This window comes from Hippopotamus amphibius, chromosome 9, assembly GCF_030028045.1.
Source record: "Hippopotamus amphibius kiboko isolate mHipAmp2 chromosome 9, mHipAmp2.hap2, whole genome shotgun sequence".
NCBI classification, from domain to species: Eukaryota; Metazoa; Chordata; class Mammalia; order Artiodactyla; family Hippopotamidae; genus Hippopotamus; species Hippopotamus amphibius.
Window position 1 is genome coordinate 41473257 of NC_080194.1, and position 26388 is coordinate 41499644.

Genomic DNA, 26388 nt, shown 5'->3' on the forward strand with positions numbered 1-26388 from the left:
GCAGAAAATCAGCAAAGATATAGTAGACTTGAACAACCATCAACCAACATGGCCAACACTGACATTTACAGAACACTCTACCCAACAAATGCCAAGGGCACATGGAACATAAACCAAGATAGATCATGTTCAGGTACATTTTTTTTAAAAGTCTTAAAATATTTTAAAAATATTAAATGTAAAGTATGTCCTCAGACCACAATAGATATAAAATGCAAACTGATAACAGGAAGATCTCTAAAAAGAATCCCCCAACATTTGGAAACTAAGTAACTTGCTTCTCAATAATTCATGAATCAAAGAAGATATCAAAAAGGAAACGAACGTATTTTAAGCTGAATGAAAATAAAAACAAAACATATCATCTAACATAGTGAAGAACCAATACTAAAATATAAGACAGATTTCAGAGGTATGCATTTCTAGGGCAAAAATAATCTCTCAAGTTGGAACACAGTAAGGGATGCTAAGTTATTAAAGACCATATTAAACCCCTAAAAAAGGTGAAAATAAGCATTTACCATCAGTTGTGTTTTCATTTTAGATATTTTCACTCTGTCTATGCTATGAATAAATCAGTTGGAAAAAGGCAAAAAAAACCCAACACATTAGGATTTGTGAAATGCTGCTAAAGCAGGGCTTAGAGGAAATTTATAGCACTAAATGACTATATTAGAAAAAAAAAGAAAGGTCTCAAATCGATGACCTCAGCTTGCACCTTAAACTAGAAACAAAGAGCAAATTAAACCCTAAGTAAGTAGAAGAAATAAAGTTCAAAGTAAAAGTCAATGAAATAGACAATAGAGAAAATCCTTGAAACCTAAATACTGATTCTTTGAGATCAATAAAATTAATAAAATCTAACAAGATTTATCAGTAAAAAAAAAAAAGAGAGAAGATGCACATTACCTACATCATTACAGATTTAAGATATTTTAAAAGAAAAATAAGCGAATGTTATGAGCAAATGTATTGCCAGTAAATTTGACAACTTAATGTAATGGACAAATTCCTTGAAGACACAAACTACAAAAGCTCTCTAGAGAAGAAGTAAATAACCTATACCTATTTAAAAAACTAATACTGTAGTTAAAAACAAACAAACAAACAAAAAAACCAAGCAAACAAAAATCTTCCCACAAGGAAAAGACCAAGCTCAGATGGCTTTATGTGAATTCTACCCAATATCCAAGGGAAAATATACCAATTCTGTAAGAAGTCTTCTGAAAAACTGAAGAGAATACTTCCTAACTCATTTTATGAGGTCAGCATTTTCCTGATATCAAAAACAAAGATATTACAAGAAAAGAAAATGACAAACCAATATCCCTCAATAACAAAGGTGCACAAGTTTGAAACAAAGTTTGAGTAAATAGGAAATATAGAAAACAAACTACTGGTTACCAAAGGGGAGAGGGAATGAGGAAGGGGAAAGTTAGGGACATGGTTATTAAGAGATACAAACTACTATGTATAAAATACATAAGCAACAAGGATATATTGTATAGCACAGGAAATCATAGCCATTACCCTGTAATAACTTTTAATGGAGTACAATCTGTAAAAAATATTAAATCACTATGCTGTCACCTGAAACTAATATAATACTATAAATCAACTATACTTCCATTTAAACATTTTAATAGAAAAATAAAAAATAAAAATTTTAACAAGTAAAATCCAACCATATAGTAAGACCAACTGAGGTTTATCCCAAGAATGCAGTTAGTTTAACATGGAAAAATCAGTCAATATAATTTATCATATTAGCAAATAAAAATAGGAAAACCAGGAAATCATCTCAATAGACACAGAAAACTCATTTGATAAAATCCAATATCCATTCCTGATCAAAGCTCTTAGCAAACTAGGAATAGAAGGTAGCCTCTTTGATCTGACAAAGGACTTTTACAAAAAACAAAACAAACAAACAAAAATCCACAGCTAACACATTTAATGGTGAAAAACTGAATGCTTTCCCTTTAATATTAGAAACAAGACGAAGATGTCTGCTCTTACCACTTCTCTTCAGCCCTGTACTGGAGATACTAACCGGGGAATCAGATAAGAAAAAAGTTTTTTAAAGGCATCCAGGTTGGAAAAGAAAAAGTTAAACTTTCTTTACCAGCAGACATGACTGTCTAATTTGAAGATCTGATGGTATCCTACTAATAAATGAATTTGGCAAAGTTGCAGAATACAAGATCAATATATAAAATCAACTATATTTCTATATAAAGTAACAATCAGGAATTAAAAAATTTAATACCACTTAATAGTAAAATTTATGTTATGTATATTCTACCACAATTTAAAAAATACTACTTAGGATAGGATCAAAACCGATGAAATATTTAGAAATAAATCTGACAAAAGATATGAAAGACCTGTATCCTGAAAACTATGAAAACTAAGAGAAAGTGTATATCGTAAATAAATGGAGAGATATACCTTGTCCATAGGTCAGAAAACTAAATATTGTTAAGATGTCAGCTCTTTCAAACTGATCTATAGATTTGATGCAATCTCAGTTAAAATTCCAGTAGGGTGTTTTGTAGAAACTGACAAGCTGATTCAAGGACAAACAGCCAAAATAACTTTGAAAAAGAAAAAACAATGCTTTGTGAAGACTTAAAGGGGTGGGATAGGGAGGTTGGGAGGGAGGCTCAAGAGGGAGGGGATATGGGGATATATGTATACATGTGGCTCTTTCACTTTGTAGTACAGCAGAAACTGACACAATGCTGTAAAACAACTGTACTCTAATACAGATTAAAAAAAAAAAAAGAAGGAAAAGAAAAAGCAAAGTTGGAGGGCTAATACTATCCAACTGGAAGAATTATTATAAGACTATTATAATCAAAATAGCATGGTATTGACATAAAGACAGACAAATAGTTCAGTAGATGAGAATAGAGAGTCCATAAATAAACCCATGCTTGTATGGAGAACTGATTTTTTTTTTTTTTTGGCACACGGGCTTAGTTGCTCTGCGGCATGTGGGATCTTCCTGGAGCTGGGATTGAACCCGTGACCTCTGCATTGGCAGGCGGATTCTTAACCACTGCGCCACCTAGGAAGCCCGGAGAACTGATTTTTGACAAAAGGTGCAAGACAATGCAGTGGAGAAAGGACAAAATTTTCAACAAGTGGTTCTAGAACAACTGGGACATCCATAAGCACAAAATAGAACTAAAATCTATACTTAATACCATATACAGAAATTAATACAAAACAGATCACAGGCCTAAATGTAAAACCTAAAAGTATAAAACTTCTAGAAGGAAACATAGAAGATGTTTGTGTAAGCTTGGGTTAGGCAAAGATTTCTTATATATAACACAAAAGCATGATCCATAAAAGAACAAATTGATAAACTGGACTTCAGAAAAATTAAAACTCTCTGTTCTTTAAAAGACACTGTAAGGAGGATAAGACAAGCCACAGACTGAGAGAAAATCTTTGCAAAGCATACATCTCATAAAGGACTTATATCCAGAATATATAAAGGACTCTCAAAACTCAACAATAAGAAAACAAACAACCCAATTCAAAAATAGAAGATTTGGACAGATAATCCACCAAAGAAAATATATGAATGGCAATTTAAGCACATGAAAAGATGCCCAACATCATTAGTCATGAGGTAATTGCAAAATAAAACCACTATGTGATAACACTACACTATTAGAATAGCTAAAATTTAAAAACACTGACCATACCAAGTGCTGGCAAGGATATGGAAGAACTGAAAGTCATACACTGCTGCTGGGAATGTAAAATGATACAACTACTTTGAAGACAGTCTGATGGTTTTTAAAAAAATACATACCTACCATATGATCTAGCCATTCCACTCCTAGCTATCTACCTAAGAGGAAAGAAAATACATGTCCATGGAAAGACTTGTATGTGAATGTTCATAGACACTTTCTTTGTAATAACCAAAAACTGGAAATAACTCAAATGTCTATCAGCAGGTGAATGGATAAATAAATTGTGGTATATTTAGGCAATGGACCACTACTCAGCTATAAAAATGAATAAAATATTTATATATGCAACAATACAAATGAATCTCAAAATAACTATGCTAAATGAAAGAAGCCAAATTTTAAGTGTATATTATATGATTCCATGTATTTATAAAATTCTATAAAATGCAAACAAGCCTATAGCAGCTGAAAGAAGATCAGTAGTTGTCTGAGATGTAGGAGGGGAGAGATTACAAGGGGCTGTGAGAAAAATTGTAGCGGTGATGAATACATTCACTATCTTGATTGTGAAGATGGTTTCATAGTTGCATACACGTGTCAAAACTTTGAAAATTGTACACTTTAAATATTTATACCTTGGACTTCCTAGGCGGCACAGTGATTGAGAACCCGCCTGCCAATGCAGAGGACACAGGTTCGATCCCTGCTCCAGGAGGATCCCACATGCCTTGGAGCCACTAAGCCCGTGTGCCACAACTACTGAGCCTGTGCTCCAGAGCCTGTGAGCCACAACTATTGAGGCTGTGTGCCACTTCTACTGAAGCCTGCGTGCCTAGAGCCTGTGCTCCGCAGACAAGAGAAGCCACTGCAATGAGGAGTAGCCACTGCTCGCCGCAACTAGAGAAAGCCCATGTGCAGCACTGAAGACCCAATGCAGCCAATAAATAAATAAATAAATAAATATTTTTTAAATTTATACCTAATTTTATTGTCAATTATAACTCAATAAATCTCTTTCAAAAGAGGAAGTTGAGCTAAAACAGTATCATAGGAGACGCATATAAAATATATTAAAGAAGTAGAATCCTCAGGACTTGGGAACAGAAATAGGTAAGAAAGGGGAGTTTCCTTTATTAAATGGGGCTACAAGTAAGACATTTTACCTTTAAGTAGCTACGTAATATAAACAGAAAATGACTATAAGTTCATTTTTTCAGATAATAAAAAAATAACCAGCATTGATGTGATTTAACACTTATCACAGTCATTTTATATTTATACCTGAAAGAATGTAAAAGAAAGAAAAAGCCAGTTGTATCTTTTTTCCCCAAAATGTAGCAACAAACAACTAATGGTTGAGAAATTTAACTAAATGACTTGAAGATTCACTTAGCACTAAGTAAATTTTAAATAGCTAAAAGAAGAGAATAAACAGATCTCTCGTCAGGTTTATGTAAAAGCAAAAAGGGGATGCCAGCTCTTTTATATTGATCTGACTTTTGAAATGGTTTATGCAAAAGTCCAATGCCACCTGGCCCCCTCTGTTATGTCAACAGAGGGGCCAGTTCTGCTGAGTTTTCTCCCTAAAACGCTCCTGGTTCTCCAATATTGTTCTACTGCTCTGATGAAAAATCCTGTACTACAACAAACAGACAGAATAGGAGATGTGTCAGCTTATTTTCTCCCCCCCCCCCCCCTTTGGATGGCAACATGTTTATTTTGATACAAAAATTTTCAAAATAGTCTCCTTTGAGATATCGCTCTTATTTTCTTATTTCCAAAAGCCTAGTAGAAAACAAACATCTTCTCAAGATAAAATTCAGAGTGACACTAGAATACCAGGTTCTTTTGCTTTTAGCTGGAAACATATTCTTTAGTTAGAATCAAAATTGATAGTGAAGGTGCCTTTGATCCACAAAAATGGGTAAAGAAATTATTAAGAAATCTGCTTTGTTTGGCAGACAACATCTTTTTAAATCTCACATCCAGAAAAGGGGAAAAGAAACAGTAATATTGTACTTTGTTTAGAAGAATAGAAGTCATTCCTTCGAAGGGAATCCTCTTAGGTCAATGCCTCCCAATACCCCTCACTACAAAGGGCATAGTTACTGTTTTCCCTTGGCTCAAATATACAAATAACAATTCTATTTCTCAAAGATTCTACAAAATTCACCTGGCATTTCTTCTGTTAAAGGATTGCCACTCCCCCTACCTCAAGGACCTCAGAGGGATGGGAATTTGCAGCACCCTCCAACCCTTCCCACACATACATACTCTCTCGCATGACCACCCTACATAAGTCTGTGATCCAAACGACGCCAATCTGATTCTCCCTCCACTGTATCTGACTCTTGAGCAAAGACACATATAGAGATGAAAAATGAATGTAGCTGAGACATATGAGAGTTACTAATTAGAAGAGGCCAATCCCCTAGTCTCTGCCGCTGGGATCCCTGGAGTGGGAGCCCTTCTTCTCACCTCTTCCTCAGCCCTACTAGTTCAGCTCTTCCTTACTTAAGGACTTAATTTTGTATAATAAAGAATTTGGCTGGTTTTTGTCTTCAGGTCAATTTCCCTGATGATAGGAGTATCTTTGCTATTCGTGGTGAGCCCTTGGATCATACTTGAGTTCACACTAATGAGATGACTGGATGGGAGCTGGTCACAGGAAAGATCAACCATGTGACTAGAGGACTGGGGCTTTGAGCCAGCTGATATCAGCCCAACCTTTGTGGAGGAATAGAGGCTGGCCATTGAGTTCAATCATGTGGTCAATCAGCCATGCCTAAGTTATAAGAAACCCCAATAAAAACTCTGGACAATGAAGCTCAGTTGAGCTTTGTGGTTGCATTAATGACTGATGTGCCAGGAGGGTGATAATGTCCCGATTCTACGGGAAGAGGACACAGAAGCTCCCATTCAGGACCCTACAAGACCTTGCCATATGGTGTCTTCTTTTTGCCGGTCCTAATTTTTATCCTTTATAATAAAATTGTAATCATAAGCACAGAACTTCCCTGAATCCTGAGAGTCGTTTAGAAAATTATTAAACCTGAGGGGATTGTGGGAACCCCTGCTTTTGTAGCCAGTTGGTCAGAGCACAGGTGGTCTGGGAACACCCAGAGCTTATGGCCAGTTTGGTGTCTGAAGTGAGAGTAGTCTTGTTAGGTACTGTGCCCTTTTCTGATGAAGTCTACACTAACCCTGGATACTTAATGACAAAGCTGCATTACATTATGTCACATAATCACTCTCTCTCTGCTTCTCTCAATCACTCTCTCATCTGTTAGTGGAGACAATAGTAATATTTATACTTCATAAGTTTTTGTAAGAAATAAATGAGTTAATATGTATAAAGCACATAGAACACTGCATAGCACATACTAAATACAAGTATTAGAGTAGATTTTTAGTTGTTGTTGTTGTTGTTGTTGTTGTTATTAAAGTCCAGAGCTGGCTGATGTAGAGATTATGCGGCTTTTCTGCTTAAATCTTAATAACACAGAGAAAAGACTGGCTCCAACATTAGTCAGAAAATGTTAACAATACTAATCACATAGATGGTACTCACATTAGTCATCTAATGTTCTGAATACAAATGACCACTGCTGACATCTGCATCATTTAGCAAAACTTAGGCCACCCAGTTTGAGCCCGTGCCAGAATAGTACATGCTTTTTGTAGCTCTGGAAATCATAACCCCAGAGAGATTAGGGAGAGATTACTTGGAATAATGAAACAAATTGTTGGGAGAAACAGTACACAAGAAGATTCTCACTTTTAGTTCGTCAAACCATCAGGCATGACACATGGTGAGCAAATCCTAAAATGGTACATATATATCACTTCTAGCTTAGCTATCAGTTACACTTCTGTGCATTGAAATGTTTTTCTCTGCTCATCAGTACTGGGTACCAACTCTTCAAAACTCACTCCATTGTCTTCCATCTTCCTGTCATTTAGAACATGCTTGGAAGTGTTCCAATCAGTTGCTAAGTCCAGAAATAAAGTTCTTACCAAAAGATTGTCTTGAGTTGTTTTCTAATACTATGATTTAGTCCCTCTTGTTTCTGCCCTCTCTTGGTCACTTCCCCTTCCCAGCTACTTAGTTTTGGCTTTCAGAGAAGGCCAGGAATGCTCTCCCTGCCATGTTTCATTCTAAGTTCCTACTTATGACACCCACTCTTAAAACCCAGGCGCCATGGCCTCAAGTTATTACAGAAAAAGAAGAAAACTAAAATTAAATGGTACTGTTAGAAGATTTTTCCTGGCAGGACTGGTATCATTCCAAAGATCGTTTCTGTGCTTGATCTCTCATCAGCAGACAGCCTGAGCTGCTCAGGAGTTATTAAACAAAAGCCCCCACAAGGAACTCAGCTTCTAACAATTTCCAGAAAGCTGTCTACATAGCTAAATTATGCTTCTTCTAAATTGATAAAAACAGAGTTAACAAGAAGTATCAGTCTGTCCACCCTACAACCAAGATTAGAATCCAGGTCTTCCTGTTAAAATTTAATGTTCTCCATCTATATTATAGATGATTCCTTCCAGAACTGAAATTCCATCATCCTAGGTAAGAATTTGAACAAAAATAGAAACTGCCTCATTCGCACCAAAACTGGTCTTCTCTACAACCAGACCAGTGCTTTCAACCAAGGTGGTATGGAAAAGCATTGGCCTAGAGAGCAGAAGGCCCAGGTCTAAGTCCTGGCTCCATTATTTACTAAAAATAAATTTAGGCCTAAGGTTCCTCATCTGAAAAACCAGGGACCCTGGTAGTCACTTATGTTTAACTCTTCTTAACATCAAGACCTACCCTAAGAGACCCAGGGGAGAAACTGCTTCCATTCTTGTTAGTATCAAAGGAAGCTCTAGCCACAGACACAAATGGAAAGGAGGCTAAAGCACTGTTTTTTCCTTCCCTGTCAAGTTGCATACCATTAGACATCTTCTTTCACTCAGAATTCTGAAGCAAATGCTCTAGGAAAAAAAAGGGGCGGGGGGTTAATCATGGTTTAGTGGTCTTACACATGAAAAAGAGCTAAAGAGCTAAAGTTTTAATTTAATAAGTTCAACAAGTCAGCAGAGCGATGTGACTGCTGAAGGTACCAGTATATAATCAGACGGCACTAACAGACGCACAGGGTCCAGCACTGATAAGCAGACAGTCCTGCTCAGCTCTGTGCTGATCAAACCACACCTGGGGGGGTCTGCATCCCACTCTAGGAGCCATGACCTAAGAAGGACATTAACAAAAGTGTCCACACACAGGAGACCAAGATGAAGAGGAAGCTGGAAACAAAATGTTTTCTTCAAAGAACTAGGGCTATTTAACCTGCAAGAGAAGACTCAGGAGAGAGTCCAACTGTACTTCAACCCAACCTGTGAATCATCTAGGACTCAGCAGAGCTAGGACCAAGTGGGAGGCTTCAGAAGAAAGGGGCTGCTTCAAATGGCCAGCAAGCTCCCTGTCTCTGGAGATGAAGCAGCCAAAGCTAGGAGATTCCTCTGAGGGATGGGAGGAGCTGGTGAGGAGAGGGGTAGGAACAGGATGGAATTCAATAAGAATTCTAATGAAGAACAACTCCAACTCTGGAGCATCTTCCCCCATTCTCAGCACTGTGACTCTATTTAGTTTTATTCAGTCTCTATACAGCTTCTAGTCAGTAACTGTATGTAGAACCATTTCAGTAGTTTGCTCTTTATTAATCATTTTATACTCATGTCCTTTTAAGGCCAAATTGCTACCTATCTTCTCCTCTCTTCTCTAAAACTTCCAGCAACTAGGATTGACAACCAGGCTGCCAATTACCTTCTGAAGACTTCCATGCCTTCCACAAGTCCTCCACGCTGATGAGCTTATCCTCACCATGGAAGGTGCTGTGTTTCACCGTTGGGTCGTGGTAATTGAGGTCTTCCCTCAGGAACTGCAAGGGAAATCACACAAGTCACAAGAGATACCTGGGAGCCAGCCCAATAAGATCTTCTCTCAGGTCACCTAGCTACCCACAGCACATCCCATCTGCTGGATGTACACGTGTGTCACATCATCCATGTATCCTTCCATGTGAATGTGTCCTACTTGCCAACTAGACTGCCTTTTCTTCTTTGTTACATGTTTTGCTTGAGAAAGAAAAATAAACGTGAATAAGAAATTCCTTCCTCATATTTTTTCAATTATTGGAAAAGGGAGGAAGAATTAACAACTTTTGAGCACTTATTTATACACTAAGCAACATTCCAACATTTCATTCTATTTTCTCACCTAATCTTCACAACTAAAAAATTATCACACCTATTTTACAAATGAGAACAGTAATACTCTCTTTTTTTAATATTTATTTATTTATTTATTAGCTGCATTGGGTCTTTGTTGCTGTGCATGGGCTTTCTCTAGTTGCAGTGAGCAGGTGCTACTCTTCATTGTGGTGCACGGGCTTCTCATTGCAGTGGCTTCTCTTGTTGCACAGCACAGGCTCTAGGTGGGCAGGCTTCAGTAGCTGTTGCAGGTAGGCTCAATAGTTGTGGCTTGCAGGCTCTAGAGCACGGGCTTAGTTGCTCTGTGGCATGTGGGATCTTCCCAGACCAGGGCTCGAACCCATGTCCCCTGCATTGGCAGGTGGATTCTTAACCACTGCACCACCAGGGAAGCCCAGTAATACTCTTAAAGAATATAATTTGTCCCCAATTCTCAAGACATTAAGTTTAAAGAGATTAAATTACTTGCTGTGACACTTTTAAAATATGTCCACGATTCTTTGACAATCCTCCCACAAAAGTTGAATTCCTCTCCCCTTGAATACAGGCTGACATTAGTGACTCAATCGTCTAACAGAATGTGGCAGCAATGATGCTGAATGACTTCCCAGGCTAGGTTAGAAAAGGCAATATAGATTCCACCTGGCTCACTCCCTTTTGGGACACAAGCCTTGGAAGCTCTGAGCCAACATGTAAGAAGCCTGGCTACCCTGAAGCTATCATTCTGGAGAGATCATATATAAAGACTATATAGAGCTAGCGATGTCTGAGCAGCCCCAGCTGTCTGAGTCTTTCCAGGAGTCAGACATGTGAGTGACTGAGACTTCAGGTGATTCCACCCCCAGCTTTTGAATTACTTCACCCAATGCCACGTGGACACAGAGGAGCTGTCCCTGATGAGCCAAGCCAAGATTGCAGACACATGACAAAATAAATGCTGTTGTTTGGAGCCAATAAGATTGGGGGGAGTTTGTTATGCAGCATTAGATAACTGAAACATCTGCCCAAGGTTACAGCTGACAAGAGGTAGAGTTAGTATTCCAACCCAAGATATCTGACTTTATAGTATAAACTTTTCCCCTGCACTGCATATGCTGTCCTTTAGTTCTGTGGATTTTTTTTCATACTATACTTTTACCAGGAAAAAAAGAAAAGCAAAAGAAGTCAAAGCTTTTAGAAATGTAACTGGTAATTAATTTCACAGATACTCATTCAGCCCAATCCTTAACCACATTAGTATGTACAAGACTGAACACTGATCACTGCTTTCCAGAGAGCCTCAAACATCAAAGAAATATGCAACTCTGATCACTACCCTCACAAGAACACATTTAGTAGAACGTCAGGAAATGTCTTTTAACCACCTTTCGTTAACCCCAGGGTCTGATCCCAGTAATGTCAGTAAACATTGTTAACTAAATGAATATATGATTGACAGAATGGTCCCAGATTCCCTAGACCCATAATCAAGGGATGACTTTTCTCCCCTGGGTTTTTCAGACATTAAGACATCTGGGCTTAATGACTCAGGAGAGAAGTGTGAAGAGAGTCCACACTGGAGCACTCTCAACCTATTCAGGGTATAGGCTGCTGAGCACAAGGAACTTGACAACGTCCACAACTATAACGTAGCACTGTCCAACACAACTTTCTGCAATAATGGAAAGGTTCAATATGTGTCTTGTCCAAACAACTGCCACTAGGCACAAGCAGCTGTTGAGCACATATAATGTAGCTAGCATGACTAAAGAACTGAAATTATTAAAAAATTAATTTACATTTAAGTTTAAATGGCCACATATTGCCAATAGCTACATACTGGAGTACAGGTCTAGTGCAGTCTACTACCTGGGGTATAGGTACAGCCTAGCTACACTCCCATGGAGGCTAGACTGCTGAAGGGAAGCCAAGACCTCCGGCGAGATGAGGAGTGACAGCAGTGCTCACATGCCTGAGTTTAACAGTTCTCTGTGTCTTTCACCCACAATTAAATTCAGGTCCCTTGACACTTCTGGGTTAGGTTCTCCAGCTCCCCAATGTCTCATTTGAAATAGGTGAGAGAAACTACTTTTTTTTTTTGGCTGTACCACGTGGCATGTGGGACTTTATTTAGTTCCCCAACCAGGGATAGAACCCCCATCCCTTGCACTGGAAGCACGGAGTCTTAACCACTGGACTGCCAGGGAAGTCCCAGAATCTACTTTTTAATAAGAATTAGGTGAGTGTCATGGTAAAGGGCCCAGAGCAGGGAGATTTTGGATTTTTTAATAATCAGCCCTTTAGATCATCTAACATCCAATGTATTGTATGCTGTAAGTTATGAATCTTAACATTTTTTTCCCAAATTGCTACTCAGTATCCCAACTCCATTTATTAAATTATCTGTCTTTCACAGAACCAACCTAAATGTCTATTGACAGTTAAATGGATAAAGAAGACGTGGTATATATACATAATGGAATATCACTCAGCCATAAAAAAAATGAAATAATGCCATTTGTAGCAATGGATGGACCTCGAGTTTATAATAAGTGAATTAAGTCAGACAGAGAAAGACAAATACCATATGATATGACCTATATGTGGAATCTAAAAAACTGATACAAATGAACTTATTTACAAAACAGAAACAGACTCACAGACATAGAAAACAAATTTACGGTTACTAAAGGAGAAACAGGGCGGGGAGGGATAAATTGGGAGTTTGGAATTAGCAGATACAAACTACTGTATATAAAACAGATAAACAACAAGGTCCAACTGCACAGCACAGGGCACTATATTCAAAATATTGTAATAACCGATAACGGAAATGAATATGAAAAAGAATATATATATATACACATATACACACAGACACAGACATATATACACACATATATATAACTGAATCACTTTGCTGTATACCAGAAACTAGCACAACATTGTAAATCAACTATACTTCAATTAAAAATAAATAAATAATAGACCTTAAAAAATTATCTGTCGTTTATTATTTTTTGAAAAAATGCTATTTAATAAGAAGTAATTGGGACTTCCCTGGCTGTGCAGTGGTTAAGAATCTGCCTGCCAATGCAGGGGACATGGGTTCGAGCCCTGGTCTGGGAAGATCCCACATGCCACGAAGCAACTATGCCCGTGAGCCACAACTACTGAGCCTGCGCTCTAGAGCCCACGAGCCACAACTATTGAGCCCATGTGCCGTAACTACTGAAGCCCACATGCCTAGCGCCCATGCTCCGCAACAAGAGAAGCCACTGCAATGAGAAGCCCATGCACTCTAATGAAGAGTAGCCCTTGCTCTCTGCAACTACAGAAAGCCTGCGTGCAGCAACCAAGACCCAATGCAGCCAATAAATAATAAATAAATAAATAAATAAATTTTAAAGTTTAAAACGTTTAAAAAAAGAAGTAATTATATAGCAATAACAACTTTACATACAGTTGGGAATATTTCGAGGCTCTCCATTCTTTTGTACTAAACCATATTTTTGTGCTAGCACTTGACTATTTTATTATACTTTTAATTTTTATTTTATTTTATTTTATGCTTTTACAATTTTTCTAATGTCTTGACCCCCTCTTTCCATGGCTTTTTTATTTAAGAACATTTCTTGTCAATCTCAGTTACTTATTTTTCAAAATGAATCTTAAAACAATTTTGTTAATTTTATTGAGAGTCTGATTGCTCTCACTGTGAATCTAAGTGATGGGATTACTGGACCTTAAACACCAGACCCTAGGACATCTCAGGGAAGACCGTTACAAGCAGTCTGAGGCAGCCAGTCTGGGGGCAAAAATTCATTCATTTATTCAATGAATATAAGATTTCTATGTACCAGGCATAGTTCCAGGCACTAGAAATGCAGTAGGTAGTAAACAAAACAGACAAAAATCTTTGTTCTCATTGAGCTAACATCTAGTTTGGATGAGAGAGACTATAATTTGTATAAAACTGGGAAGCTCAAGAGGAAAGGCCAAGAGGAGTGGTATTAGTGATTCCTCACCTTAATTAGAGGCGTCAAGGAAGGTCTCATTAAAAAACTGACTTTTAAGCAAATATCTGAAGGACGTGTTGGAGAAGGGCAAGCAGAACAACTGGAAGACGAGTATCCCGAGAATAGGGAATGGCAAATGCAAAGGGCAAGGACAAGGACTAGCAAGGAGGCCGGCGCGGCCAAAGAGAGACAAGCGAGCTGGTAACTAGCAGGAGATGAACTTGGGGAAGCAACAGGGGTCCAGGTCACAAAGGCCCTTGTAGGCCATCAAAGGGACTTTGACTTCTACTCTGAGATGGACACTCTTGGAGGAATTTGAAGAGATACGCGACACGACCACATTTACATTTTATAAAGCATTTCTCTGAATGCTATGTTGAGAAGCAGACAAGGGCAGATGCAGGGCAGCCAGGTGGCAACTGCCATAATCAAGATGTGAGCTTGAAACAAAGTAGTAATGTGGATGTAATAAGTTGTCAGGTTTTGCATAAACATTACAGAGATCAAATTTCTAATCTTCATAATTTTTTAGTTTTGATTCATAAGGGGTCCTTTAAGGTATACCCTACTTTAGTCCTCCTAGGCTCTAACTCAGATCCTCTTAATAGAAGACTAGAGGAACATGTGTCATATGCAGGTCTTAGGGGCAGAAATGCCAAAATCGCCAAGGAAGGGGATTTTCTACCATTACCAACTAACTCCAGGAGACCACGTGATGAGACATAACAGCTACTTTTAGGGAGCCAACAAGAAATAGACTGCTTTTTATAGCCAAGTCTGCTCACTGAGGTATTGGAGAGCAGAGAAGCTCATAGAAAGAAGGTGCAAGGAAGATCTGCACAGGGGCTCACATCAGGCTCTACTGGTACCACAAAGCATGCAAAGAAAGAGTGGGGTCAGAAAACAAGGCCAGCAAGAAGGTGGGTGCCAAACGAGGAATGGGGGTCGACAGAAACTATACCTGAAGGAAGGACCAGATGCTGAGTGGAATCTCTTTAGAGAACCAAGAAGTAGGCTGCAACAGTCAGGCCTTAAGGATGGGAAAGGCAGTGTGCTGTAAATATAGAGTTCAGAACTTATAGAAACAGACCGCTTCTCGTGTGACTTTTGGGCAAGCTACTTAGCATCTCTGAACCTGTTTTCCCCCTCAAAATGAGGGCTAATTATCCCTCTCATTTGAGTGTGATAAAGATTAATTGAGTTATGCTTGCAGAAGTCATAAATTGCCTTTGCACATGTCTTTTAATGGTCCACAGAGCATTTTATAAATTGAAACTATATTTAAAAATCAAATTTCACCCAAAAAGTCCAACTCTCTTTAAAAAAACAATCTAAAGATCTCGCGACACTGAGCCCCAGTGACAACTCTAGAATTTTATTTAGAAGAGGGTTAAGGGCTATAATTTGACCTGAAGGGAGGGTGGTGGCTAAGGGACTTGTCATGAGGTTGTGTTTGCATAGCAAGCACATTGTTTTTATGTAAACTGTTCATTATAAATTAATTTTATAATGCAACATTTGATGAAGATGTTTTTGTTATTTTACTTAAAATTGAGAAAAAAATTAATTGTCCATATCAAACAATATTATACATATGTCACAGTTTGGGGCAGCTTAGAGGTAGGGGAGTTGGTGCTGAGGAGGATAATGAGGGTTTCTTGATCAAAGATGATTCTTCTGTGCTCCCACAACCCCTGTATATACCCTCATCAGTCTTGTTACATGTCTATCTCCCCTACCAAACCATATACCCTCTGACAGACTGTCCCAGTTACCCAGCCATGAATGTAGCACACAAGAATGTTGTACACAACTAGAACTCTGATGTCCAATATACCTGAGGTAGGCATTATCACATATTGCTCTGAACACTGTCCCACATCCAGCTAATGGCTAAAGTCTGATTTAAGACAAACTTTAAAAGCAACAAAAAGCAAAAACAAAACAAAACCAAAGAGGCAACTTTTGGCTCCCACAGTAAGGATTTACTATTTCAGGCTCAGAACAAGCAGCTCTTCTCTCAGGAAGGTCTAAGGAGGCTCCCTGAAAGTCCTGCCTTACCAGGGGGGAATGCGGCATTGGCTAGAGCTACAGCTTAACAGCTCTCTGAGGAGCCAAGGGACCAGTTGTCACTAGGTATACTTAGTTCTATGAGCTCAGAAAAGTGATCTCCCTGGCAGCAGTGCAAAGCACGCAGCCCCATCCCAAGTGAAGCAGTAGTGAAGGGGTGTGGGTGAGAGCAGATAGGAGGGGAGACATCTCTCTAGAATTCCCAACAAAACAGCCCTAGCCAGCTTCACTGGGGAACAGAACTCACTGAGGTAAAGCTGGAAGAAGAGCAGCACATCTTTGGGTGCAGGAATCAAGCAGGTCTCCTGGGTTCTTCCCTGGAAGCAATTACTCCTCTTTCCCCTTTCCAGCCTTGTTCCCCACTGCTCACCCTCCACGTCTCCCAAACCACACCACCTCCACTCCCACTTTCCCACACATACAATGTTTAGAACCCACAACACACATGCCCCAGATCTGAGAAGCTTCCCAACTCTTGTTCACCACGTGAACATCTACAAAGGACCCACATTTTAGCTATGACAGCTCTGAATGCCATTGGTACAGAATGCTGGGACGTGGATGTCTCAGGGGTGAAGTCTCTGTCCTCAGTGAGACCAGAAGCTATTGCTGAAGGTCAGGGAGAGGACAGTCACTTCTCACTCACCTTTGTACATCTAGTCTCACTTCTACCAGTCCATCTACCACACTAGTCACCAGAATGACCTTTGTAAAGTATAAATCTAAGTATATCAACGTACCTACTTAAAATCTCATGACTCCCCATTACCTACAGGATAAAGCCCTAGCTTCTTGGCCTTACATTCAAGGCCTTTTACAATCTGGCCCATAGACTAACTTTACAGTCAGCTTCCTCACCATTCTCCCTCCCTACCAGACATCTACACTCCAGGCCAGGGGTCAGGAAACTACAGTCAAGGGTCAAATCTAGCTTACTGCTTGTTTTCATAAATAAAGTTTTATTTGAACACAGCCACATTCATTCATTTATTCACTGTCTATAGGTGCTTTCATGCTTCTAAGGCAGAGTTGAGTTGTTGTGACAGAGACTGTATGGCCAGCAAAGCCTAAAATATTGACTATCTGGACCTGTATGCAAAAAGTTTGCCAACATTTGCTCTAGATACACCAAGCCACTTCAGGCTCCTTGAACAAACCATGCTCTTTTATACTTCTATGGCTTTACACAAGATGCTCCATTTAAAATATTTCTCCTTCTTTTTATCTGCTGAAGAAAAAGTCACTGCCTCTGTGAAGTTTTCCAGACCTCTCCCAAGCAAATTAATTGCCCTATCCTATTTGTTCTCTTAGTTCTCAGGTTATACATCTATGACAGTACTTATCCCATTATACCATAATTACTATTTAATTATCCCCCTTTTACTCCCCCTAAGCAACTCAAATATAGAAACTGTGTTTTATTTGTCACTTATCTCTTTATCCAGCGTCTTGCAAATTCTCTGGAACACCTAAATAAATAATTAATTTAGCTCTGTAAGCCAACCTCCAAGCACAGAGCCTGGCACAGAGCAGGGCATGTGCTATTAAATAACTGAATGTCTCTCACTTGAGCTTGCCCTAGAACACCCAGAAGAATGCTTAGCGTACAACAGGTAGTCAGTGCATATTGTGTCTATTGTACAGAAGAAAGAAAAAGGTCCCCAAATTGCCAGGCAATCTAAAACAAAGATATTCAGTTAGGGGCCAGATGGTTACACTGGCTTGGGTTCAGTGTAACATGATGCTTTAGAGCTTGATTCTAGAGCCAGACTGCCTGGGTTTGAATCCTGGTTCTACCATTTACTTTCATTGTATTAGTCACATCCTTTGTAAAATGGAAATAATAGTACAAAACTTCATAATACCCTTATGTTGAGGGTGTTATAAATGGATTGATTCACATAAAGAACTTAGAATAGTACCTGGCACAAAATAAGCTCTCCTATACATGAATTGAGCTCTCTAAATATTAATACATTTAATACACTATAAGGGGAATATAAAGATACTAAGAATGTGCAATCCTGGAGCCCACTATTATAATGATGCTGATCTCTCATGTGTAAAGGAGACACATAGAGGAGACAGAAGACAGATATTTCCTAAGTGCTTGTTATTTAAAGGCTATGTGACAAGCAATTAGCAATAGACAAGGCACTGTAATCTATTGACTTCTAAGGCCCTTTCCAGTCTACTCTATGATTCTTACTTTGAAAGCTTTAACTCCATTTAAAATAGAAATTTCACAACCTTAGCAAGACCCTCCCTGCCTTCTCTGCCACATCAACTGTTACTTCCTCCCATCCCCAATGATAATGAAATACTTGAAGTTCCCTGAAATTATCAGGCTCTTGACCAGTCTCATGTCTTTGCATATACTGTTCCTTCAGCTACAACACTCTCCTTCTCCTGTCATCTCTTCAGACCCAGATGACACATCAGCAACTCTGTACATGGTTAAAACTAACTTAGGTACTCCTCTTCCATAACTCCATCACAGTATCCACTTATCCTACTATAGTATCCTCAGCTGTTTACATGGCTATTTCCACAACTAGAGGAACTACTTCTAAGGCAGCAACTTCACTTTTCCTTCTACTCCTATATATCTAGTACCCAGCACACATGCAGGTACAGAGAATCTCTCTGAGGTCAATGGTAAAGCTTAGTCTTTGTCATGGAATCATCCTTGATGTCCTCAGGCTATGACACTGGTCAGATGACACAGATCAACCACCAGAGGCAGCATCTGAAGTTGCAACTTGCTAGGTACCTGGCCAGAATGGCAAAGATTAAGAAATTTTGACATCTCCAGTCCTGCAAACTACCAGGACCAAAAGCATCCAAGCTAGCCAAGGACAACTGCCTGGGGAATCTTATGAAAGGTGGATAGAAATGGATCACTAATTTAAAAATATTTCCCCAGAGAGAAAGGATTAACTTTTTAATTGGGGTCAACACTGTTACATTTACATAGGATGAATACACAGCACTGGACAGAATGTGTTATGCATAAGAATGTTTTTAAAAACTGATTACTTAGAGGTGATTTCTGGCTTGACAGTGTGAGAAGCTCTACAGACCCACTCTCCAGTGAAAGTGGCAAAAATTATTTTTTAAAAGCAATCATGTAAAGTCTCTAGAAATGGTCCTAGGACATATAGCAAAAGAAGAAACATTTGCTCAAGAAGATCTACTAAAACTAAGTAAGAACAGTGAGAGTTTGTAGTATTTTAATTAACACTTGCTCCCTCTCTCCCTCCTCACTTCCAAATCAGTAAGACAGAAACCCCATTCCACACTGGTGCAGCAAGGAACACACGGCTCCCTCTTCCCCAAGCTCCCAGTTGGAGGGCTATCTGCCTAAGAGGGCCAGGTGGCAGAATGTCTCCTCCTGTCTCCAGTTAGCTCTTGCTAAAGCTAAGTTCTAGGTGTTCCAGCAAATAAGTGGCCTCCCTACTTCCACCCAAACCCCATTTCATGGGGCAGGAACTTCACCTTGGATGCAGAGCCACTGAGGATACTGGGGCCCTGATTGCCATTTCCCTAGCTTATAAGACAGCAATTATACTCTGGGAGAGGCAAGGCAAGAAGACATGAGGCTACTGCCACCCCTCCACTAAGTGCTCAGCTCCTAGAGTGGGGGTGTCACTCAAAAAGAAGCACATCATTGTCCCCACCTCCAACTCCAGAACCACAGCTCAAAGATTTTGCCTGATGGGAGAAGCAGGCTTTCAACAGAGTCTTGAACCTCTCCCCAAAGGAAATTATTTTATTTGCAACAGAATGTGAAGAAGTTCAAGACTAAGGGCTCTCTGGAAAGCAGTGAAAGTTATGGTGAAAGGCAATTGGGAGGAGATGGATGGATTCATTGGAGATACAGGCTAAACTGTAGGCTAAAGAATTTGCTGATAAGAAATGGGAAAAGAGACAGCTGGGAGGAGCCTTCCCGGTGTAAGAACAAATCTCAAACACTGACCTCAGGAACTATCCTTTCAAAGAAGCCCTAATATGATTGGATCAGTCTGCAGAGAAAACTTATGCCCCAGGGCATTGTTGAAAACAACAGAGTAATTAGGTGGCAACTAACAGATAACAGCTGAGTGTGGCAACAGAAGCTGTGAGAGCAACCAAATTTCAAATTTAACAGAAAAAGACTTCAAAGTAGCCATTATAAATATATTCAAAGACTAAAGGAAACCATGATTAAAGAAGTAAGGGAATGTATGATGACAATGTCACATCAAATAAAGAACATCAATAGATAGAAATTACAAAAAGAACCAAAGGTATGTCATGGAGTTGAAAAGTACAATAACTAAAATGAAAATTTCAGGAGAGGAGCTCAGCAGCAGCTCTGAATCAGCACAAGACAGAATTAGCAAACTTGAAGATAGATTGCAAGAGATTACACAACCCAAAAAACAGAGAAAAAAAAGTGAGAAAAAATTCACAGTTTCAGAGAAATGTGGAACACCATTTTGCTCAAATGCATAATGAAAGGATCAAAACACAAGGATGAGGAGTTCCCTGGTGGCCTAGTGGTTAGGATTCTGGGTTTTCACTGCCATGTCCCAGGTTCAATCCCTGGCTGGGGAACTGAGATCCCATAAACTGCGTGGCATGGCAAAAAAATAAAAATAAAATAAATAAAATAAAAAGGAGAGGATGATGAGAAAGGAGCAGAAAAAATGTATATACAAAAAAATAATGCCTGGGAATTTCCTAAGTTTATTGAAAAGCATTAATTCACCCATCCAGAAAGTTCAACAAACCTCAAAGAGGATAGGATAAATGCAAAGAGATCCACAAGCAGACACATCAAAGAAAATGCTAAAAGCCAAAGGCAAGGAGAAAATTTTAAAAGCAACAAAAGAAAAAGAATTCATTACACATAAAGGAAGCCAAATAAAATTAACAGCCTACTTCTCATCACAAACAATGGATGCCAGAAGGCAGTGGGATGGCATGTTCAAAGTGCTGAGAGAAAAAAATGTCAACCAAGAATCTTGCATGCAGCAAAACTATCTTTCTAAAAGTGAAGGCAAAATAAACACTGAAAAAAATTCATTGCTAGCTGAATCACCTTATATTGATAAAAAGCACTAAAGGAAGTTCTTAAGATTAGTAAGGGATCTTAGATAGCAATTTGAATCCACATTAAAAAAAATAAATCTGTTCCTTTTTAAATAAATTCATTCATTCACTTAACAATATTTATTGAGTACTGACACTGAGCATTATTCTAGGTACCAGGGATTTAGCAGTGAACAAAACAGATCCTTTGCCCTTATGGATTACATGATAGAATCCAGAAGGTGATTAAGTCCTTTAAAAATAAAAAACAAAAAATCAAGCACAAAAAAGAGAGAAAGAGAGAAGTGATGTGTAATGAGGATCTATGTGCCAGAAATGGGGTAGACTTGCAGATTTCATTATTAAATGGGGTAGTCTGGGAAAGGTCTCATTGATAAGGAGAAGTATGAGCAAAGACAAAATATTTGGAAACATGAGGGAATTATCAAAGTAGATATCTGGGGGAAGAATATTCCAGACAGAGGTAAGAGCTAGAACCAAGGCCCTAAGACAGGAAAAATAAGGAGTGTCTGAGAAACAGCATGAAGCGTGGCTGGAGTGAAAGACCAAGTGAGACAGATGAAGAGGAGATCCTTATGATAGGTGGGAGCCAGGACACACAGGACCTTGCTGACTCTTGTGTTAACTTTGGCTTTCACACTAAACGAGAAATGGAGCTATAACAGGGTTTTCAGCAGAGGAGTGAAATGATCTGGTTTACATTTTTTTAAAGCTCTCTTTTAATGGCTGCTATGCTGAGAATAGACTGTAGACATGGTGATCTGTTAGGAAGCTGTTGAGTCTTGGTGCCTGTAGTGGAGTAGAGGTAAGAAATTATTAGATTTTGGACATATTTTGAAGGTAAAACCCACTGGATTTACCAATGGAAATGGGGCATGAGAGGAATTATGGGTGATTCAGAGTATTTTTCAGTCCAGACAACGGAAACAATGGAGATGCCTTCAAATGAGATGACAAAGGCTGTGGGAAGACCAGGTTTTGGATAAGATGACATTTAGAACCCAGCTTGGGTCATGGTAAGCTTCAGGTGCCTTTAAAATCCTTAGAAGAACAGACAAGGGTAAATCACCATGACCTTGGACCTGGCAATGGATTCTTAGACATGATATCAAAGGCATGCAACAATAACAACAAAAAAAATTAGACAAACTGGACTTCATCAAAATTAAAAACTTTTGTGCTTCAAAAGACACTTATCAAGAAAGTCAACAGTCAACCTATAGAATGGGAGAAAATATTTGCAGATGATGTGTTTGATAAGGGACTTATATCTAGAATGTAAAAGAATTTCAACAACTCAATAGTAAAAAGACAAATAGCCCAATTTAAAAATGGGCAAAGGATATTAATAAAACATGGATGGAGCCGGAGATTATCATACTAAGTGAAGTAAGTCAGACAGAGAAAGACGAGTATCATATGATATTGCTTATATGCAGAGGGTGTGGAGAAAAGGGAACTCTCCTGCACTGTTGGTGGGAATGTAAGTTGGTACAGCCACTATGGAAAACAATTTGGAGGTTCCTTCAAAAACTACAAATAGAACTACCATATGATCCAGTAATCCCAATCCTGGGCATATATCCAAAGAAAACCATAATCCCAAAAGAAACATGTACCATAATGTTTATTGCAGCACTCTTTACAATAGCCAGGACATGGAAGCAACCTAAATGCCCATCAACAAATGAATGGATACAGAAGATGTGGCATACGTATACAATGGAATATTACTCAGCTATAAAAAGGGATGAGATGGAGCTATATGTAATGAGGTGGATAGAACTACAATCTGTCATACATAGTGAAGTAAGTCAGAAAGAGAAGGACAAATATTGTATGCTAACTCACATATACGGAATCTAAAAATGGTACTGATGAACTCAGTGACAAGAATAAGGATGCAGATACAGAGAATGGACTGGAGAACTCGAGGTATGGGAGGGGGCAGGGGGTGAAGGGGAAGCTGAGACGAAGCGAGAGAGTAGCACAGACATATATATACTACCAACTGTAAAATAGTCAGTGGGAAGTTGTTGTATAACAAAGGGAGTCCAACTCGAGGATGGAAGATGCCTTAGAGGACTGGGGCAGGGAGGGTGGGGGGGACTCGAGGGGGGGGAGTCAAGGAAGGGAGGGAATACGGGGATATGTGTATAAAAACAGATGATTGAACCTGATGTACCCCCCCAAAAAAAATAAAATAAAATTTAAAAAAATAAAAAAATAAAAAAAATGATATAAGTGAACGTATTTACAAAACAAAAACAGACTCACAGAGTTAGAGAACAAACTTATGGTGACTAGGGGGCAAGGGGGAGGGGGAGGGATAGATTGGGAGTTTGGGATTGACATGTACACCCTGCTATATTTAAAATAGATAACCATCAAGGACCTACTGTATAGCACAGGGAATGCTGCTTAATATTACATAATAATCTAAATGAGAAAAGAATTTGAAAAAGAATAGATACGTGTATATGTATAATAATCACTTTGCTGTATACCTGAAACTAACACAACATTGTTAATCAACTATGCTCCAATATAAAATTTTTTTTTAAAAAATTCTCAAAACAACATATACAGGGCTTCCCAGGTAGCGCAGTGGTTAAGAATCCACCTGTCAATGCAGCAGACACGGGTTCAATCCCTGGGCTAGGAAGATCCCACATGCTGCGGAGCAAACTAAGCCCCGTGCACCACAACTACTAAGTCTGTGCTCTAGAGTCCGCAAGCCACAACTATTGAGCCCACCTGCCACAACTACTGAAGCCTGCATGCCTAGAGCCTGTGCTCCACAAGAGAAGCAACTGCAATGAGAAGCCCACACACTGCAATGAAGAGTAGCCCCCACTTGCCGCAACTAGAGAAAGCGCGTGCAGCAACAAAGACTCAATGCAGCAAATTAACTAAAAAATTTAAAAATTATTTTTAAAAAAGATATACAAATGATCAATAAGCACATGAAAAGATGTTTGGCAAAATTAATCACCAGGGAAATGCGAATCAAAACCATAATGAGATATTATTTCACATCCACTAGGATAGATATAATTTTAAAAAATCAGATAATAACAACTGTTAGTGAGGATATGGAGAAATTAGAACCCTCATGCACTTCTGGCATGAATGTAAAATGGTTCAGCCACTTTGAAAAACAGTCTGGCAGTTCCTCAAAGGGTAAACATTGAGTTACCATATGACCCAGCAATTCCACCCCTAAGTATATAATCAAGAGAAATATTGGATTGGCCAAAAAGTTCGGTAGGGTTTTTCCATAAGATGTTACAGAAAAACCTGAATGAACTTTTTGGTCAACCCAATAAAAACATCTGTCCCACTGGGAATCCCCTGCCAGTCCAGTGGTCAGGACTCCACACTTTCACTGCCACGGCCTGAGTTCAACCCCTGGTCAGGGAACTAAGATTCCGCAAGCCACACAATGCAGCCAAAATAATAATCATATTTTTTTAAATTTTTTAAATAAAAAATAAAATAAAAAAATCTGTCCACAAAAACCTGTACCACAGCAGCATTATTCATAACTGCCAAAAGGTAGAAACAACCCAAATGTCCATCAACTGATGAGTGATTAAGCAAACTATTGTGTGTTATACAATATACTATTATTCATCCATAAAAGGAATGAAGTTCTGTTACATGCTACAACATGGATGAACCTGGAAAACATTATATTAAATGAAATAAGCCAGTCACAAAGGACAACATATTATATGATTCCAATATGAAATGTCTAGAGTAAGCAAATCTTCAGAGACAGAAAGTAGATTAGGGCTGGGGAATAGGAGGACAGGGGGACAATAGCTAATGTGTATTGGTTTTCTCTCTGAGGTGACAAAAATGTTCTAAAATGGACTCCAGTGATGGCTGCACATATCATGAATATACTAATAACCATTAAATTGTACATTCTAAATGTGTACATTATATGGTATGCGAATTATATTGCAAAAAAGCTGTTTTTTTTCAAATGGTGGGTTGGACCAGAGGCAAGGCAAACTTTTTCTGTAAGGGGCCAGAAGTCAATGTTTTAGGCGTGGTGAGCCATACTGTCGCTGTTACAACTACTCAACTCAACTCTGCTCTTCCATGAAAGTAGCCACCGACAAGACGTAAATGAGTAAGAGTGGCTTTGTGCCAATGAATCCTTACTTATGGACACCGAAATTTGAATTTCATATAGATTTCACATGTCACAAAATTCTCCTTTGGATTTTTCCCCCAACTGTTTAAAAATGTAAACGCTGTTCTTAGTTTGCAGACCCTACAAAGAACAGGAAGGGGATCATCATGTGCTGACCCTGGACTAAAGGCACCAAATCCTCCCTCCTTATGGCTTCAAGTACTAAGGAAATCTCTCTCCCTTACAATCCCCACAGTCTCAGCAACTTCTCATCTTAGCCCCTCCTCCTCAAGATGCAGGGCTGCTTGATGAGAGAGGGCCTGGTTCTCAGCTGGTCATGCCATGCCGCTGAGGTACATGCCTACCTGACCTACGCCTGGGAGGGCCTGATGCTGCCGGGCACTGCGGGGAAAAGAGGACAAGCTGGTAACAACTGTTATTACTGAAATGTTCACACAGCATTATGGTTTATGAAGGCTTCTTTACATCCATTACCTTAATTGAGCCTTACACCAGCCATCAAAGGGATGTATTACCGGTATCGCTATTTCACAGATGAAGAAACTATTCTCTAGACACCTCCCTACTTGATGTCTCCCAAACTTGGCCCTTTCTGTGCCTCCTGGAATGCTCCTCCTTCTTCCTTCATTGGTAAATCCTGCTTCGCTTTAAAAACTAAGTTCCAGTTTTACCTGCTCGGCAAGGCCTGCTCCTGACATACCTTCAGTCAGAATTAGAGCCATCTCTGTTTAAAATCCTTCTAGCTCATCATCTTTGGGACAAAATCCAAGTTCCTCAGTATGGCAAGAATCTGGCTCATGCCTGCCTCTCCACCCTCATTTCCAGCCTCTCCTCACTGCCTCACCATTACCTTCTGTGCTCAGAGCAAAAGAACCACTGACTCACAGATCCCTAAGGACATCATACTCATTCCTCCACGTGCCATACCCTTCTCATCCCCAGGTTAACTCCTATTCATCTCAGGCATCACCTCTTCTGAGTCGTCTTTCCTGGCCTCCTAGGATGGGTTAAATTCCCTCTTCTGTACTTACAGAGCATGCAGTGCTCATCTCTCATCACAGTACCTATTAGGATTAAACAC

At 39.1% G+C, this 26388-nt stretch overlaps 1 protein-coding gene across 7 annotated transcripts in view; it reads right to left on the bottom strand.

Annotated features, from left to right (window-relative positions):
- The window catches only part of STIM1 (stromal interaction molecule 1), a 196241-nt gene that overhangs the window by 43499 nt on the left and 126354 nt on the right, over positions 1-26388 (bottom strand). For 6 of the 7 annotated variants that reach the window (XM_057747449.1, XM_057747445.1, XM_057747451.1 and 3 more), the window contains one exon: positions 9529-9643. In XM_057747449.1, the coding sequence (XP_057603432.1) occupies positions 9529-9643 (115 nt within the window). Of the gene's footprint in view, positions 1-8654; positions 8697-9528; positions 9644-26388 lie in introns of all 7 variants that reach the window. The other variant, XM_057747452.1, reaches the window with a different exon arrangement.